The sequence below is a fragment of the Camellia sinensis genome, chromosome 14 (assembly GCF_055761805.1).
Source record: "Camellia sinensis isolate YWXY chromosome 14, ASM5576180v1, whole genome shotgun sequence".
NCBI lineage: Eukaryota > Viridiplantae > Streptophyta > Magnoliopsida > Ericales > Theaceae > Camellia > Camellia sinensis.
In genome coordinates, this window is record NC_138974.1 from 9,567,278 (window position 1) to 9,586,135 (window position 18,858).

At 40.1% G+C, this 18,858-nt stretch overlaps 1 protein-coding gene across 1 annotated transcript in view; it reads left to right on the top strand.

Annotated features, from left to right (window-relative positions):
• Positions 1-18,242, top strand: part of LOC145806791 (uncharacterized) — a 36,345-nt gene extending 18,103 nt beyond the window's left edge. Inside the window, exons 5-6 of the mRNA XM_082904606.1 lie at positions 13,903-13,960; positions 18,079-18,242. Of these exons, the coding sequence (XP_082760732.1) occupies positions 13,903-13,960; positions 18,079-18,242 (222 nt within the window). The remainder of the gene's footprint in view (positions 1-13,902; positions 13,961-18,078) is intronic.
• The last annotated feature ends 616 nt before the right edge of the window (positions 18,243-18,858 follow it).

Consider the following 18,858-nt stretch of genomic DNA (forward strand, 5'->3'; position numbering starts at 1 on the left):
TATCACACATGCACACTGTATTCGCTGTGAGAATTCCATAATTTTTTTACATCCTTTCTGCACGAGTAGTAGTTTGGCTCGAGTTTACTTACTTGCCTAGCATTCGCTTAAAATGTTGCATTTATTTTGCATAATTGCTTTATTACAGCTCTCTTTACATGATCATGAGTGATGTTCGGCTTCGCGTAGCGTATAAGTCCAATTATCAAACCGGCTTCGCGTAGCATATAAGTCCAAACTTCAAAATATTTCTGCATATCATTTTGCATCCTGCCTCTGAACTACGCTGGTTTGATTCCTTGCAAAGGGGTACGTAGGCAGCCTGCGGGCGCAACCATTTATTTGTCTGTACTTTGTTTGTTTGTCCAAAGTCTTTGGCCTTGTCAAAAATGGGTCGTCTCTACGCTTTGACATTCACTCCCGTCACTTCTTGACTTCCGAGTTCTGTCAAAGAGGGGCAACTGTAGACACCCCATTTTTGACCGCCTTTAAGACTTGGACGCGACTGATGGTTTTGAAAGATGTGCAGGGCAAAGGTTCAATTTCTTTGGCAAGGAGAGAGAGTCAAATCTCAACTTCATACCCCTTTTTGGACCAAAACAATATTGATCAAAAGATTTTAGACCTTGAAACCCTCTCTTTCAAAAACGTTTTTGAAATAAAGTTTCTACGATATCCCGACGCTCGCATTTTGTTAAATGTCGCGCTTTTCGGTAAACCGAGCGAGGACAAAGTGGAAATGAATGAAGGAGAGATAAAATCTTTTGAAAAATCTTTCAAAACACCTTGTTTAGGGGTTTGGAGTTGAAGAAAAGAGGAGAGGAGAGAAGAAAACAAGGTTGGGAGAAGTTCGGCATGGATTCGGATAGGACCGAATTTGCGCAGCTTCACAGAAACTAGCATAACGTTTTTCACAGGAGGAATTTTAATGCAAGGTTTGCTCCATTGGAAAGCTAACTTCCGGGGCTTCTATTTGGACACTTGAATGGCCACCATTGGACTTCCTAATCGCCGGCCGGCCACCTTTCTTTCCGGCAGAACCATTTTTTGTTCTGAAAAGTAGCAGGCCGGCCAGAAAATCTAGCAGGCCGGCCACCTATTTGGTGAATGGCCTTTTTTGCCCTTTTGAGCTGGCCGGCCATGATCCTTGTCCCAAGTGTATTCCAGCCATGTATTTTGTTTTGCACTTCACCCATGTCCGAGGGTTTGGTCTTTTGGGGGGAAAACTTGAATTTGAAATTCCCCCCCTTTTCTCCACTCCTTTGCCTATAAAACCAGCCCCTACCCTTTAGTTTTAAGGGTTAGAAATTTTGGTTTGGAGCTCCTACATTGTATCTCTCTCTCTCTACACTCCAACCCTCAAAACCTCCCAAACCCTACACCATTTCTACACCACCACCTAGCACCACACCACCACCATCCATTCCAGCCACTTGGTGCTGTTTTTCAGAGCTAAGGAGCCACCAAACTTGGTCCAAGAGTTGTCAAAGATTTGGTCTTCAAGGGTAAGTCTTCTTCTCCCTCTTTCTTGCTTTATTTTGCTCAATATCTAAGCCATACTTGCTTACATTTTTGGGCTCCGACCCTAACTGAAAATAGTCATGTTTTGATGTCTTTTTCATGATTGATTAAGGGTCCTTCCATGTTTAAGGTCTCTAGATAACACTTGCTTCTTTACCTCTCTTGTATGCCTCTTTCTTGCATAGTATTTTAGGCTCATTTTTAAATTGTTTTGAGCTTGGTCATAAACTGAAAAGTGGCTTATTTTGAGCCCTTCTTCAACATTGTTGAAGGGATCTTCACTATTTGAGGCTTTCTTTTGTCACTTGGCTCTTCATCCCTCTTTTGGCCTTACTTTTGCATGTTTTGTTAGCCCCTTGTGCTTGTGTTTTTGGGCTCTGGTCCGAACTGTAAATAGCCTTATTTTGACCCCCTATTCATGTTTGATCAAGGGAATTTTTCTGTTTGAAGCTCCCTTTTTGCTCTTTGTGTTTAAACCTCTTTTTAGGCCTTATTTTGCATAGTATTTTAAGCTTGCATGTGCACTGTTTTGGGTCTGGTCAGTAACTGTAAAACACCATGTTTTGGGCCCCTCTTTAACTTTGTTGAAGGGCCCTCCTCTGTTTGAGACCAGAAACCATCACTTGCTTCTTTGTCTCCTTTTTGGCCCATTTCTTGCACAATAGTTTAGCCATACTTGTGTTTGTTTTTGTGGCTTATTATAAACTGTAAAGTATCATGTTTTGAGCCCCTCTTAAACTCTGTTGAAGGGCTCTCAGCCATTTAGGGCCAGAAGCTGCTACTTGCTTCATTATCTCTCTTTTGGGGCCATTTTTGCATGTTAACTTATCCCTATTTGTGTTCACTTTTTGACGTTTCTTAAAACTGTAAATATGCTTTTTCTGGGACTATCTTGATTCTGTCTTCACACTTCATGTTCAAATAATGCATGTTTTGCATAGCCATAGGTCATTCCATGTACCTAATTTCATGCTTCGGGTCTCATTCCATGTATCGGGTGCCATGTTTCCATGTTCTGCGGTTGTTTTGCATCATATTTTTCTACTGAAATTTGCATGCTAGTATGCCATATTCCATGCCTTGCCATGTCTTGTTAGAGTGGCATTTGGTGCCTTAGGGTCGGTCCTCAGTTTGCGTGCATGTGTGCACGCATTTCGAGTGTCTCATTTTCATCTCATGGCTACTTATGTGAGTGGAGCTAAGGTCCACTCGTGTTGGTGTAAGTCCATTGTGTATTGTGTATGCCATTCCATTTCATAGCATTGTGTATGCTACGTTGTATGTTAGCGCATTGTGTATGCCATGTTACCTCGTGCATCGTGTATGCCATTTCATAGCATTGTGCATGTTAGGTTGTATCTTAGTTGCATTCATGCATGTCATGCATATTGCATTGTGCTTGGGATAGGGGTTAGCCCAAGCACGGGAAACGAGGTACGTTCCGTACTCCGAGTGACGGAACGTGTCTCAATTCCTGGTCGCCGACACTCCGGATGATCCGTGATAGAGCCTCGGTCTTGTTATGTTTACATGTGCATTCATTTCATATTAAGTCATGCAAATCGACTCCTTGGCCATCATGCATCGAGATGCGTGATTGGTGGCACGAGAATCGAGGACTACACTCCCTGAAGGGTAGTCATGCATACATATGTGAAAATACTTTGCCATGCCCCTTTCTTGCTCTCTGTTACAGCAAATCAAGAGTCAGCAGCCTTCCGGAGCTTGGCACGTATCCTAAGAACAATCGCAAATAGAGGATAATTGGGGCATCGCAATGGATTTCCGTGCAAGGCAACCCGAACATGCATCATTCATCATCCGGATCAGAGTTGAGGCAGTCCCTGGCTTGCATGCCAATTTATTACTTTTCTAGTTAAATTTGTAAATTAATTAGGGTTTTTGTACTTATTCAGACTGTATTATTCATTTGGGACTGTATATTATTTATTCGGACTCTCTGTGCGAGGGCAATGTTGTAATAAGTGTGCATGTGTGTGATGTATGTCTTCCAACCCCACGTCTTTCTCCCTTTTATTTACCCGCTTATGATGGTTAGATTAGGGCATGTTTCAATTAGCATACAGTATGATAGCATGTCTGCATTCATTCATCTGTTTCGCATGCACCGGGCTCGGCGCATCATACTAACTGCATTGTATTTTCAATTCCAAGTTGAACACATGTTAGCTGTAGCATTTTATATGTCATGTTTAGAATAGCCGAGCCTGCTATAGTTGCATTTTTGCATGTGTTGCATTAGGCACTTCTGTTAGTTAGGATCATGCATGGATTTCTAATCAGCTTCTGTTTTGGCTTGGAGTACTCGGTAAGTTTTATGCTTTAGCATCCTTGCATGTGTGCGAGTGACTGCCATGACAGCATGCTTACCATGAGGCTAATTGCTTATGTGATATAACTGCCTGAATGCCTGTGGGTGAAGGTTGGATTATTTGAATTGGAACAATTCATCAAATGTGTGTTTTAAGCCCACTAGATAGTGGCAAAATCATGTTTTTTTTATGCCCACCCGAGGGTGGCAAATCCACGTCTTAGCCTACTTGCGGGTAGCACCATCAAACCATTTTCAAATAAACAAACATGAAATGTTTTGTTCCAATTCAGGCGATCCAGTCTATACTTGTATGCTGTGCGCATCACATAGTAAATCTAGGCTAATAACCGGAATAAGAACACACAATGTTTTCAAAACTTGATATCATGGTTAGTAGAGGCCGATCTTTGATCAGGCGAGCGGGGGTGCTCACGAAGTGACCTTCCCCAATCGTACCCAAGTTCCCGAGCCGAGGCAACTTTGGTGATGACGGACACGTGGCCTTACACAAACGAGTCAGGATTTCCTAAATTTCTCCAAAATAAAACATTTAGGTGGCGACTCTGTATCTGGCAAAGCAGTCTATGTTTGGCACTTCTTTCAAAATCTGTTTTCTCAAAACGATTTGCCGGATTTGGACTCTTTGGTTTAGATTTAGAACCGTGACAATTTGAGAGTCCGAACTGTAGTGAACCCCAAATGAACAGAACGGGAGCTCGTTCCTCCCGGGGCGTTCGGGGACGTCTGCATGTATATATTATATGTGCTGACTTCGCTCGCATTTTATAAACGTTTCAAGGTATTTTGTCCTATGTATGTTATCACAGCTCATTGGACCTTGTCTATTTTGTATATTTGCTTCCTCAGCCCCTATCTATATGTTAATCTGTCATGAGGCCTTAGGTAATCCAAGGATTACTGGCCGGTTGCGATACTAAACCTATAGGGGCGGGTTTGGGTCGTGACAAATATAGAAGTTGCAAGGGAGATAGAATTGTAGAGAGAGAAGTATTTTCCAAACTTTTGTTCCAAATTTTTTCTAACCACAAAAATATGAGAGGAAGTCAAGTATAAATAGAAAATTACGTTTGGCTCTCGGAAATATCAGTATACATACAGCTGGTATTATGCATGCACCTATGGAGACTGCTGGCATAGCTGACAAAAAGATTTGAAATTTTACACAAGTGACCGGCAGGCTACTAATAGTGGGCGGCTGGAGTCACAAGTGGGTTTGCAAGCATAAGTGGTTGGCAGGCCACTAAAAGGGGGTGGCCAACCACTAATAATGGGCGGTTGGAGTCACTAGTGGTTCTGCAGGCACCCAGCTAGTCAAGCTTAAAAAACTGCTATTTTTCATCCAAAAACATGGCGCAAAGGTTGTGGCTCTTTTGAGGCTCAAAGCTGAGGCTTTCTGTTGAGGATTTCGAGCATTTGGACAAGTGTATGCATTTATCATCAGGTGATCAATCAGTGCCACCCAAGGCTTAAGGGCAATAAAAAATGGGCTATCTACACTAAGGTTGGGAGAGAAGGAGCTTCAAAATTCAAGGATGTCTTCCATGGTGGTTTCTTCTTTACTTCTTCTCACTCTTCCATGAGTGGCTAGCTTTCATATTTTAGGGTTTTGATGAAACCCTAACCAAGTAAATAGGGGTTTTCTTAGGTTTTTGATTGTCGTAGTGGTTTGAACAAGTTGTATGTTGTTTAAAAAAATTTAAATATATTTTCTATTATTTTCTTCAAGTATTCTACTTTCTATGATTGTTGGCTGCTTTCCATGGTGGAGGTGCATGCATGGGAACATCCCTTACATCAACTGGGGGCACCACCCTACAGGGAATGCCCTGAGAGATTGTGTTGCCATTCTCGCTGGCCGAGCTTCAAGAAGGTTATGTCAATTACAAGGCCATTCAACTAGAATAGAAGAGTGAGCAAATTCACAAACGAAAAAGGCCAACTGGTATTCTGCAAAGGTTGAGGCTGAAAGGCCTCTCGTAGGAATTTTCGCATAAGGCACCGGATGATGTTCTAAAGGTCAACCTGGTAGCCAAGCTGATAGCAATATAACACTGCACAAACTCTTTGCGACGTTCAACTTTGTGCCCAAGTGGAAGGACATTCTTGTGAAGCACCGAATCAATGAATAATAGGTGGGCAAAGAGTGTGCTGCGACATAGGCAGGTGAATATATTATCACCATAGGCTTTTGGGAAAAAGTCCTAAATGAGATGTGGCATGGAGGTAGTATCATCAATATTGGGAAATGGGTAGTCGACCGGATACCCCCAAAGGAAGCTCAAATCCCTACCAATCATCAAGGGCATGATAGCAATCGCATGACTATTAACAATGGAGCAGAGGTTTGAAGATAATACCATGGGCTCCTCGTACTTGTTCTGATAGAAGAGCTGAACCAATCTAGGGTAAGTTGGAATAGTGACAGTGCAAATGCCCAAATAATGTTGGTCTTAGAGTTGTTTGATAGCCCAGATGGTGTACGGTTCGTCCTAAAAATACCAGATGTTGAATCGGGTAAGCGTGTGAAGCGATTTATGAGCCCACTCAGATCTGGGTTGCTCAAATGGTGGTGGTGGCAATTGTGGTGGAGACGATGGTTGTGGTGATGCCAATGTGGATCCTTTGGCCTTCTTGGAAGCTCGAGAGGGTGCCTGTTGACTTATGTCCTACACATATCAACAAAATATGCACGAAATACCTATTAAACATGAGTGAGAATAAAATATAATGGTGCAACACATGTTTCCCCACTAATTCGACACATGCAATTCTCTATCCTCCTTTTTTTTCTTTTTTTTTTCCGAAACTGACACACACAAATAAATAATATTCAAGTCTATCAATGCAACAAAGCACAAATAAAAAGACTACTACTAAAATAAATAAATAAATAAAAAGCTTAAACTAAACTAAATAGTTAATAAACTACAATACTTTACCACACTAATTAATCAAACTAAACAAGTGAAGCAATTAACTAATTAAAATATGATAGTACTATAAAATACAACAACAAAATTACTTTTTCCGCCACAGTGTGCAGAAGATGGCTGCACTTGCGGATGGTGATCTGCCAAGAATATATATATATATATATATATATATATTTTGGTGAAGAAGATTGCACAAACTACTAGAATTTACTCCATTAAAGTGAAAGAATGAAAGATCTAAAACAAAAGGAAATAACTTACCTTGAAAGAAAAAATGTGAAGAAAAAGATCAAAAGGAGAGGAATGGAGGTCCACCGGAAAAAATGTCGCCGGAGGTGGCTGGACGTAGTGCAACCGGTGGTGCAATGGTGAGAAGAGGTGAGTGAAGGTTGAGGAAGGTGGATGATACTGGTGATGCTGGGTGAAAGAGAAAGAATGAGAAAAAGATAAGGTAAAGAGAGAAGGTGTGAGAGGTAGAGAGAGTGTGTTTGGAAAGTGATGGGTCAAAGGGTTAGTCTAGGGTTTGAATTAGATTTTTTTTTCTTGACGCGCCGCACGTGCGGCCTCTCACCACACCACGGTTCCACACCTGCAATTGAAGTAGAAGCAACTTGTTGGACTTTTGGGTTTCCTGCACGTGCGAGAAACTTTGTAGCATGTGTGGAACTCCTCCAAACTATCCCTCCACACATGAAATTAAAGCAGTAGCCAACTTGGGGATCTGGGGCATTCCCGCACATGCATATTTTTTTTATTATTTATTTATTTTTTATTTTTTATTTTTTGTAAAGAGAACATACAATCTACATATCCCTAAGTCAAGCCCCCTTTCCCAAAAAAAAAAAAAAAAAAAAAAAAAAAAAAAAAAAAAAAAAAAAAACTAGTAATTTCTACCTTTATTTTTGCTTTTAACAGACAAATAAACCTTTTAACTTCTTAAACTGCTCAATCAAGGAATAATCTTCACGTGAAAACCATGGGTAATACTTTTCTTCCTAACTATGTTTGTAATTTTCCCTATTTTCCAACAGGGTGATAGATTAGGTTGATTTGGTATCTAGAATTGAGGTGCTTAAAGCTACCTCAACCTATGGGGCTACCATACATATTTCAAGCCGATGTGGTTTTGAAACAATCTCCACACCTCTAGGCATTTAAACCAGACTTTAGTCTTAGAAATTACAAACCTTTGCGTTCTAGGCTTTATCGTTCGAACTCTAGTTTCCACCATCTCAATTAGTCTCCTAGGAACTCACTATAAACACAGCATTAGGTCGCTATACCAGACTGTCAAATGTCGTTCGGGCACAGCTAACACCAAAGGAATTGCACCTTTAGAGGATTTGGAGTCTCCTAGACATTGAGCACAAGATAGCAAAAATAAAAGAAAAGAAAAGAAACAAGAACGAAACAAGAACCATATAAGTCAATTGTAATACAACAGGTCCATCAAAACAATTATCTCAATTATCTCCCCATTCTCAATCCCCTCGACATAGGGTTTCAATCGTTGGCCATTTACCTTGAAAGTGTGGCCATTACGTGGATCTTGCACCTCAATAGTGCCATGAGTAAATGCCTCGACAACCACGAAGAAGCCATCACATCTCAACCTAAGCTTACCCGGGAAGAGTCTCAAGTTAGAATTAAAGAGCCACACTTTTTGGCCAGACTCAAATGATTTGCAATTAATGCGTTATGATGGTACGCTTTAGTTCGAGCCTTGAAGATTTTCGAACTCTCATACTCGTCATTCCTAATCTCTTCAAACTCATTGAGTTACAACATCCAGTTAATTCTAACTCCGGCCATATCGAAGTTAAACTTCTTTATGACCCATAATGCTCGGAACTCAAGTTCAATCGGGAAGTGGCGAACTTTGCCAAACACCACCCTATATGATGACATCTGAGTGGGTGCCTTATAAGTAATGCGGTAGGCCCATAAAGCATTAATCAAACATTTTGACCAATCATTTCTATCTGGCTTCCCTATTGGACACCTCTACTTAGCGACTAGTTTGAGGATGGTATAGGATGCCAACTTTATGAGTGATGGAGTACTTCTTGACTGCCGGCTCAAAGAACCGATTACAAAAGTGTGTACCCTGATCACTTATTATGGCCCTAGGAAAAATTTAATAACCACTTTATGGTTGTTTGTTCAAGTAGCTATAACCTTCACCCATTTTGAAACATAATCTACCGCCAAGAGAATGTACTCAAAACCAAAAGATGATGGGAAAGGATCCATGAAATCAATGCTCCATACATCAAAAATCTCAACCACTAGAATGGGGGACATTGGTATCATTTCTCGATGGACATAAAACTCATTTGCTGACAATGCAAACAAGTTCCACAAAATTGATGGGCATCTTTAAAAATGGTGGGCCAATAAAACCCGCTTTGTAAAACCTTGGTGGCTATTTTATGCCCACTAAAATGGCCACCACATGCAGAAGAGTGACAAAAATATAAAAATGTTATGCACCTCACTCTCCGACAGACACCGCAGGATTACTTAAGCGAAGCAATATTTGAACAACTTCAGATCTTACCAAAACTAGTACCTAACTTGAGAGAAGAATCAATCATTGTCTATCCTAGACCAACACGATGGAATTTGATTAACAACTAGGTAGTGACTATATGTGCATACGAAGGAGGTCTCAATCGTGACATCACGAAGATTTTCTCGTCTGGGAAGGAGTCTTGTAGAACTAATGGGTTAATAGTGTGGTTAACTAAAATTTGGAATAGGTGGTCGGCTATAACATTTTCAGAACATTTCTTGTCCTGAATCTCTAAATCAAACTCTTGTAACAAGAGTATCCATCTAATGAGTCTTGGTTTGGTCTCTTTCTTAGACAACAAATGCCACAAAGCAGCGTGATCGGTCAAAACTATGACTTTAGACATGAGAAGATAAGACCGAAACTTCTCCAATGTAAAAACCATCACCGGTAACTCTTTCTCAGTGGTGGTGTAATTTAATTGAGATTGGAAAGAATCTGACTAGCAAAAGGAAATCACATATGGCATTTTGTCCACATGTTGACCCAAAACTGCTCCAACTATGTAGTTAGAAGCATCACAAATAATCTCAAATGGATGGGCCCAATCTGGTGACTATAAAATTGGGGCCGAACAAAGGGCCGCCCTAAAAAACTCAAACGTCGCCACATACGACTCATCAAAGACAAATGGGACAACCTTGTCAAGCAAGTTGCACAAGGGACGTGAAAGTTTGCTAAAGTCTTTAATAAACCGGCGGTAAAATCCGGCGTTCCTAAAAATGAATTGGTATACTGATGTAGGTATGGGCAAACTAGAAATTTGAGTTTTGGAGTGAGGAGGGTTTTGAGATCAGATTGGATTTGGATTTAGAGACTAAAAATTTGAAGTTAAAAAATAACCGTGACATGAATTGATGATTTTAGACCGAAGTGGGAAACGGAAAATAATTTAGGAACTAGAGTAGGAGATTTAATTTTACTGACCAAAATAAGAAATTACCTTGGTAAAAATGTAATTTATCCTATATATTACCACAATAAATTGAGTAATTCTATTTCCACACACTATTTATACTTTGTGAATATCTTTCTCAGTGCACACACTTAATAAATTTGTTTATCTTTTGTTTTATTCATTCCACACACAAATTGTTCCAAATATGTCTATAACATATAATGTGTACAAAAATTCCAACACATTATGTACACATCACATAAAACATAAGTTCCCACCACACCCCTAAGCCTAAGTTAAAACCTAAACTGTACTCTACACACATGACATTTTTTCGGCACACTCACTACAAGAAATGTCACTTTTGGCTACCAAAATATTGCTCGCCAAAAGTCCGAATTTTGGTCGGTGAAATGATTTTCCGACAAAAAATTTTTGTCACCAAGGTCGTCGCCTATACTCTGTCGGCGATAGTATTCCTAATTAAACCTTATTTGGTCGCAGAACGTGTCACATTTGCCTACTACATTTCTTTTAGTCGGCAAATGTTAGCTTTGGGCCACTAAAACCATTAGTCGCCCAATGTCACTTTTGGCTACTACCATTCGTGTGGTCAGGGAAGGTATACATTTTTGCTACGAAATATTAGTCACCGAAACTTAACATTTGGCTACGAATTCGTAGTTAGTCAGCAAACGTGAGATTTGGCCACTAATGTTTTAGTCACTAAAAGTTCTAAATGAAAATTTTAAGCAACTATAGAAGACTAAATATTTTGGTCACCAATACAATACATCTTTGTAGCGACCATGTCATTTCATCTTGGTTACTTTTGCCTACTAAAGTTGGTCGTAGCCAAAAACTGTGAAGACTCACTTAATTACTTTTTGCCACCAAATGATTTAGTCGCCAAATGATACCTTTTTTTTCGTGACTAAAAAGTTTAGTGGCCAATAGTTTCTTTCTCTCATTCTCAATTGTTTTAGCGACTAACCATTTTGTCAGAAATAGTTGACATAGTTATCTTTTTGCTACTAAATTATTAGTCGCCAAAAAATTCCGACTACGTATTTGGCTACCAAAATATTTGGTGGCCAAATATTTTTTGTTTTCTTTTTTTGTTTTTTTTTTTGTTTTTTTTCAAAAAAATTCTACACAACCTATATCCATGTTTAATAGAACCTGTATCCTATATAACCAATATAATCCATCAATATATAAATATATTAGAAACCATTCAAGCATTCAACAACGTGCCCACATTCTAGTTCCAACCATCCAAAACATTAAAAATAAACGTCCAATTCTCTACATAATACAAATTCCATACGAACCAAGTCTAATCCAACGTCAACAATTTCATTTCATACATAATACAGGACTAACCAAATTAATTTCCAAAATGGACATATGTACCACAACATAAATTAGCATATATGAAAATTTCAACCATGCCAAATTAGCTGATATGTACCACACCAAAAAGTTATTTGTACAAACCACTATATATACGAACAGACGTATAAAAACAATGCCCTTCCGTACTTGTCAACAAAAATCATATCCACATTTTTATGTCCAAAACCATCTGTAAATAAAAAAAAATGTGATTAGTTTGGTGCCAATAAAGGCAATTCCATTTGAATATAGCAACTGTATTAATTTCAAACCTGAAAACACAAGGAGAGTAATAGCTATTAAGTAATGAAAGACACCCAAACATGGAATGGTCGACGAACATCGATTCTATGAAAGAATGCCAAATGATAGGTTAATGGCAATTAAAGGGGCCACAGTCAACAAAAGCAGTAAACAATTTCACATAAATATAACTGTACACAAACTAATAAATGAGAAGAGTTAAACAAACTATAGTGTAAGATGGTATTACCAAAATAGTTACCCACGGCATGGCCATTTCATGTTCTACCACATAAACACATTGTCGCCACCCAAACGCGTTTTTCGACTATTTGTTATGACATTTTCAACTCTAACTTCCAACGTAGGTGTCCTATTTGCGTACCGTTTGTCCCTACATGTCACATTTCCCACCAAGAAGCTTACCGTTACGTTAAAACCAAGGTTCGGGGACTGTTTTCCCATTTCACTCCCCGAACTCCCTTTTCCGATTACATTTATCACATTTTCAACTCTAACTCCCAACGCGGGTGTCCTATTTACGTACCATTTGTCCCTACATGTCACCTTTGTCACCGGGAAGCTTCCTGTTATGTGAAAATAGTGCATCGGGGGCTGTTTTGCATTTTTGGCCTCCCAATCCCTTTTTCGTCGACTACATTTATGACATTTTCAACTCTAACTCCCAACGTAGTTGTCCTATTTACGTACCGTCTATCCCTACATGTCACATTTGTCACCGGGAAGCTTCCCGTTACGAAAAAACAGTGGCTCGGGGGCTGTTTTGCATTTTCGCCTCCAAACCCCTTTTTGTCGACTAAATTAATGACAATTTCAACTCTAACTCCCAACGTAGGTGTCCTATTTACATACCGTCTATCCCTACATGTCACTTTTGGCACCGGAAAGCTCCCCGTTACGTTAACACAGAGGTTCGGGGGCTGTTTTTCATTTTCGCCCCCTAAAACCCTTTTCTCGACTAAATTTATGACATTTTCAACTCTAACTCCCAATATGTGTGTCCTATTTGCGTGCCGTCTGTCCCTACAAGTCGCATTTGTCACCGAGAAGCTTCCCGTTACGAAAAGACAATGGCTCGGGGGCTGTTTTACATTTTTGCCCCCTGGACCCTTTTTTGTCGACTAAATTCATGACATTTTCAACTCTAACTCCCAACGTAGGTGTCCTATTTACGTACCATCTGTCCGTATGTGTCACATTTGGAACCGGGAAGCTTCCCATTACTTTAAAATAAAGGTTTGGGGCTTGTTTTCCATTTTAGCCCCCCAAACCCCTTTTCTCGACTAAATTTATGACATTTTCAACTCTAACTCCCAGCGTGTGTGTCCTATTTGCGTGCCGTCTGTTCCTACAAGTCACATTTGTCACCGGAAAGCTTCCCGTTACAAAAAATCCATGGCTCGGGGGTTGTTTTGCATTTTCGCCCCCCCGAACCCCTTTTTTCGACTAAATTCATGACATTTTCAACTCTAACTCCCACTGTGATCTCTAACTAAATCAAGCCAAAGTGTTCCACTTAGACGGGGTGGACCACATGAGACTTTTTTGTTTCTATTCTATGATTCATTTTAGGATTATTGTTCATAAAGAATCTAATGGGGATTTTTACGTTTTAGTTGTTAGGCTAACCCTCTTATTACAGTTTTAGTTATTTGAATTTTATTGTGAACGGAGACTATAGTATAGTTCTCAGTACAAGGATGACATATTGGAGAGTTTTGAAGTCTCATCTATCCTTTATGAGCATTTCCTCTGTTTGGGTGGTTCTTCTAGTTAGATTCCATCTGCAGTTTTGTTTCCTAGGAAAGGATGTCTTGTCTTTTCACTTTTTCCCTTGAACATATGCTTCCACTAGTAACTGTACACATACTGTCATGCTGGCAGACTCATATACATTCCTATTCCTTATGCTGTCTCTTCTAGTTATTATTGTCTTAATTCTTTCTAATGTGTACAGCTATATTTCAGCGTTTTCGTTGGATTCTCCATGACGGAGAAATTGACAAAAGAGTGCAGTTTCTAATTGAAGGTTTATTTGTAATAAGAAAAACCAAGTTTCAGGTGCGGTCTTATTTGTTTTTGTAGATTATTAGTAGATTAGTTTCTGTGAGTATTTAGCAGTGAAGAATGGTCTTAACCTAAACTGCTTCATGTCTATGTGCATAAGTAGGGATATGCAGCTATTTTTCCAAAGTTGGATCTTGTTAAGCAAGAAGATCAGCTAACTCATGAAATCTCTGTAGACGCGCCCGCGGAGGGGCCTTTGCCACAGTTCGGACTCGATTTGTCGTCACGGTTCTTAATCTTGAACCAAAGAGTCCAAATCCGGCAAATCGTTTTGAGAAATAGATTTTTTGAAAAGAAGTGCCAAACATGGACTGCTTTGCCAGATACAGAGTCGCCACCTAAATATTTTTTTTTAATGGAGAAATTTAGGAAACCCTGACTCGGTGCCGAAGGCCACATGTCCGTCATCACCGGAGTTGTCTCGGCTCGGGAGCTTGATCGGGGAAGGTCAGCTATGAGCACCCCCTTTCGCCCGGTCCGAAGACTGGCCTCTACTAACCATGATATCCGATTTTGAAAACGTTATGTGTTCTTATTCCATTTATTAGCCTAGAATTACTATGTTATGCACGCAGCAAACAAGTATAGACTAGATTGCCTAATTTGGAAATAAGCATTGCATATCCGTTTGTTTTGGAAAACACTTTGGAATTTGCTACTCGCAAGTAGGCTAAAATGCGGATTTCAATGAGTTTCTCCAACTCAAAACAATCTAACCTTCACCTACAGGCATTCAAACAATTTATCACATAAGCATCTAGCCACATGGTAAACATACTGTCATGGTAGCATTCACACGCATGCGATATGCTTAAAGCATTAAAATACTTACATAGTACTCCGTACCAAAACAAAGAACTCGTTAGCAAACATGCATGATCCAAGTCCATGTTAAGTGCCTAATGCATCGCATACAAAATGTTGCTAGAGTAGGCTCGGCTAGTCTATGAATGACATATGAAAATGCACAACTAACATGTATTCAGTTTGGAATTTGAAATACAGATGCAGTTAGCGTGATGTACCGAGCCCGGTGCATGCGAGACAAATATATGGATGCACGCATGCATAGCATAAGGTATGCTAATTTAAACATGCCCTAATCTACCATCATAAGTAGGTAAATAAAAGGGAAGAAAGAAGTGGGGGTTGGAAGACATTCACACACTCACCCACACTTATTACAAATTTGCCCTCACTCGGAGGGACCGAATAAATATTACAAATTAATTAACTACGCAAGCTAATTAAATATTACAAATTGCCTAATCAACTAAGCAAATTGATTAATCTAGGAAAAGCAGTAAACCGCCTTGGGAGGAGAGCTCGATGCAATGCACGCTCGGTCTTGCTCGGAAATGCACCGCCATGCATAGGCTGCCTCTGTTTTCCTTCCTTTACTCCTCTGGAGGCTGCCAAAATCTCAAAATTGGTTCCTTGGACACTGAGAAGTGCCACCGGCTGAATGGAACTGTCACCGGCAGTGTGTTATGGCCATCGGCACAAAATGAAGCTGTCGGCAGAGAAGGGATTGCTGGTCGGCACTTGACACTGCCGGTCGGCAAAGTGTTCCTGCAGAATCTGCAATTGACAGCAACAGAGGGCAAGGCAAAGCATGGCAGCACAATTCAAAGCATATATGCACCATTCATGTCCCCTTATCATGTTTGTGACTCAAAGGGGCATGTGTCTCGATTCTCGGACCACCAATCACGCATTTCCATGCATGATGGCCCAAAGAATCAAGTGTGCAACTTTCATGTCAAATGAAATGCAAACCAAACACACAAAATCAAGGCCCAATTCCTATCACCAAGTCAAGGAACAAGGCATTCATGCAAGATGCAAGGTAACCTAAGCATGCGAGCTAAGGATGCAACATGGCATGGCAAGGCACTTATGCAAGCATACAAGCATACATGTGGCGATACAAACCAATGGAAAGATGGACTTATACATGATTTGGGCAGCTCTAGTTAGGCCTAAAACAAGGGCCAAAGTGCTATAATGAGGGACCAAATACACATGCACACATACACATGTTGAAAGGCCAACACTTAGGCACAAATTGGACAACTCTCAAACACATTTGAAAGAAGGTAATCATGGACATGTAGCATGCAACATAAGCATTGAAAATCATGTTAAAACATGGAGCCAAATCAAGCAACAAATCAAGCCAAACATGCAACAAATGGCCTAAGTACTTGAAGCAAGTCAAAGGGACTTGAACCATGGCCAAGCCAACCAAGCCTCACAAGGCTAAGAGGGCTTAAGATAGGTTCAAGACAGACCTAGACCATGCAAAATGGACTCTTAGATGGCATCTAAGTGGCTCAATTTCAAAGGGATGCACAAGTGCCAAAACATGGAACCTGTTACACAAACCTTCAAAGCATCAAAGAGGTAATTAAAGAAAGCATACAAGCATACTATAAGGTCTGAAATGACATGGTGGATGATTCCAAATCACCAAATCAATGCAAAAATGTCATGTTATACACTCATATACTTAAGGCTAACAAGCCGGAATGCAAAGGAGCTATACTAAGCATGCCAAATTCGACCCAAACAACCATGGACAGACCTAAAACATGGCAAAATATGCACAAAACCTTCACAAAACTAAGCCTAAAACATGCTAGGACTAAGGCTAACAACCTAAGGCATATTAAGGCAATATCATGGCATTACATGGTAGGTATGCTAAGCATGCATGGTGTACCAAAACCAACACAAAACAGAGGCATAATATGACATATTAAGCACAAAAAACAACTAAGGCATGGTCAACATGAAGCCTAGCTAGGTGCTCTCTCAAGAGGCCAAAAATGGTCCATTTTAAGGACAACAAGGAGAGGGGGTGGCCCTCTCCTTTTGGAGACTTCAAGGCACCATCTCCACCACTGAAATCCCTCAAGATTTCAGTGGTGAAGAGGCCCAAACACCAAAGTCTCGAAGCTTGCTCAAAATGGCTCAAAATGGGGCCTTTCAAGGCCTAAGAGGGGTCAAACGCCCTCAAACCACAAAACACCCTTAATAAACAATCAAGAGGACTAAAAAACAGAACTTTTTTGTGTTATACAATAAGCATGAAAACAGCTCTAAGATAGGTAGAAAATCAATGCAAAAATGGGGAATAAAGGGGTGAGATTCTTACCCTTGAAGACCTCTTCAACAATGATGCTCCAATGGCCTTCCTTGGCTTGAGTCCAACACCAAAACACCAAGATCAGCCCCTTAGAACCTCAGGAGCCGAAGGAAGGTGAAACACTATGTGTTTGTGTGCAATAGTAAGACACAAACACACTTTAACACACACAAGAGGGAAAAAGAGAGAGATAATATGTATCAAACCCTAACCCTAGAACTCAAACCCTAAAAATGGCTGTCTAAGCTCTCTAAAATATCTCAAGTGTCTAGCCCTTGCAACAAGAGAGAGCCCCTCTCTTTATAGAACTTCTTGTCTTGTAAAGCTTACAAGACAAGCTTCATAAGAGGGAGATCCCTCCATACACGTGTATGGAGGGGAGCCAAAAGCAAGACAACTGTCTTAAGATATCTGCAAAAGCAGATGCACAGTAGTCGACCGGCCAAAAATGCCATTTTGGCAAAAAATAGTGCCGGCCGGCAACAAAAGGTGCCGACCTGCAACAAAAAGTGCCGACCGGCAACAAATAGTGCCGATGGCAGCAAAAGCCAGCCGGTGACCTCTAACCATTGCCGGTGGTGTGTGGGGATGCCTCACAAGGCATTCCTTGCCCTTCCAAGACAAAACACAAGTGTTTGGTGCAAAACCAGACACTAAACAGTCAAGTTCGGAGATCCTGAGGCAGGGCGCGCGAGCCGAGACCTCCGGGAACTCCAAACGAACACAAACATGGATAATCACCGAGTGTTCAAACGGTGACGTCCAAGTCTTGAGGACGGTCAAAAATGGGGTGTCTACAATCTCTCTTCAGGAAGAGGAAATAGACTCAGAGATTGCTTTACGTATATGTATATCCTTTCGATGTTTTAACTTTGGTTATATATCATTCTAATGCTTGTTATTGCCCACATCCAGGTATTTTGGTTCCGAATCCACAGTTCTTGGAGAATGAGAAGCGATATGAAGAAGTGAAAAATACCATACTTGATGAGGAGTCTGAGGATGATGCAGATGCAGATTCAGATGATGAGAATGATGAAGAATCTGATAAAGATGATGAAGAGTTGTATGTAAAGTAGGTGTATAAATTAGCCTTGGCTTATCTTCATATGCAATAGTCTATTGTATTGATTAATCAAGATGAGGTGCCAAAAAACGTATACTGTATCAAAATGTGATATTTCATTGACTTGGCTAATAGATATTTCATTTGGGTGCTCCCTATATAAGTACAGATTTAAGGGACAGTTGATTAGTACAAAGCCTTATATATGTGCTCACTTCATATACTGTGAACCATTCGCATTTTTATACATCAAGATTTCAGTGAGCCCTAATGACACGTCTTATTGGTTTTGAACATAATCTACCTTAACTAACAGTAGTTCTCATAGTGTCTGTTTCATATTCATTTACAGTGGCCTCTAACAAGACTAAACTTTGCACCAATTAAGAAGGCAACATTCTACAAAGTACGAATGTTGCTAGCCAATAGAAATCTAGGAATGAGTAGCACATAATCAGGTTAGAAACTTAAAAACATAAGTTAATGCGAACATATTAAACAATTCCCATTGAATTAATGAGGCAGACTAACTCCCACGTTGATGACATTTCCAACTCTTAATGTGAACATATTTAAACAAAGTAAGTGTGACATTAATGATGTTGTTCTTACCAAAAAGCAAACGTCGG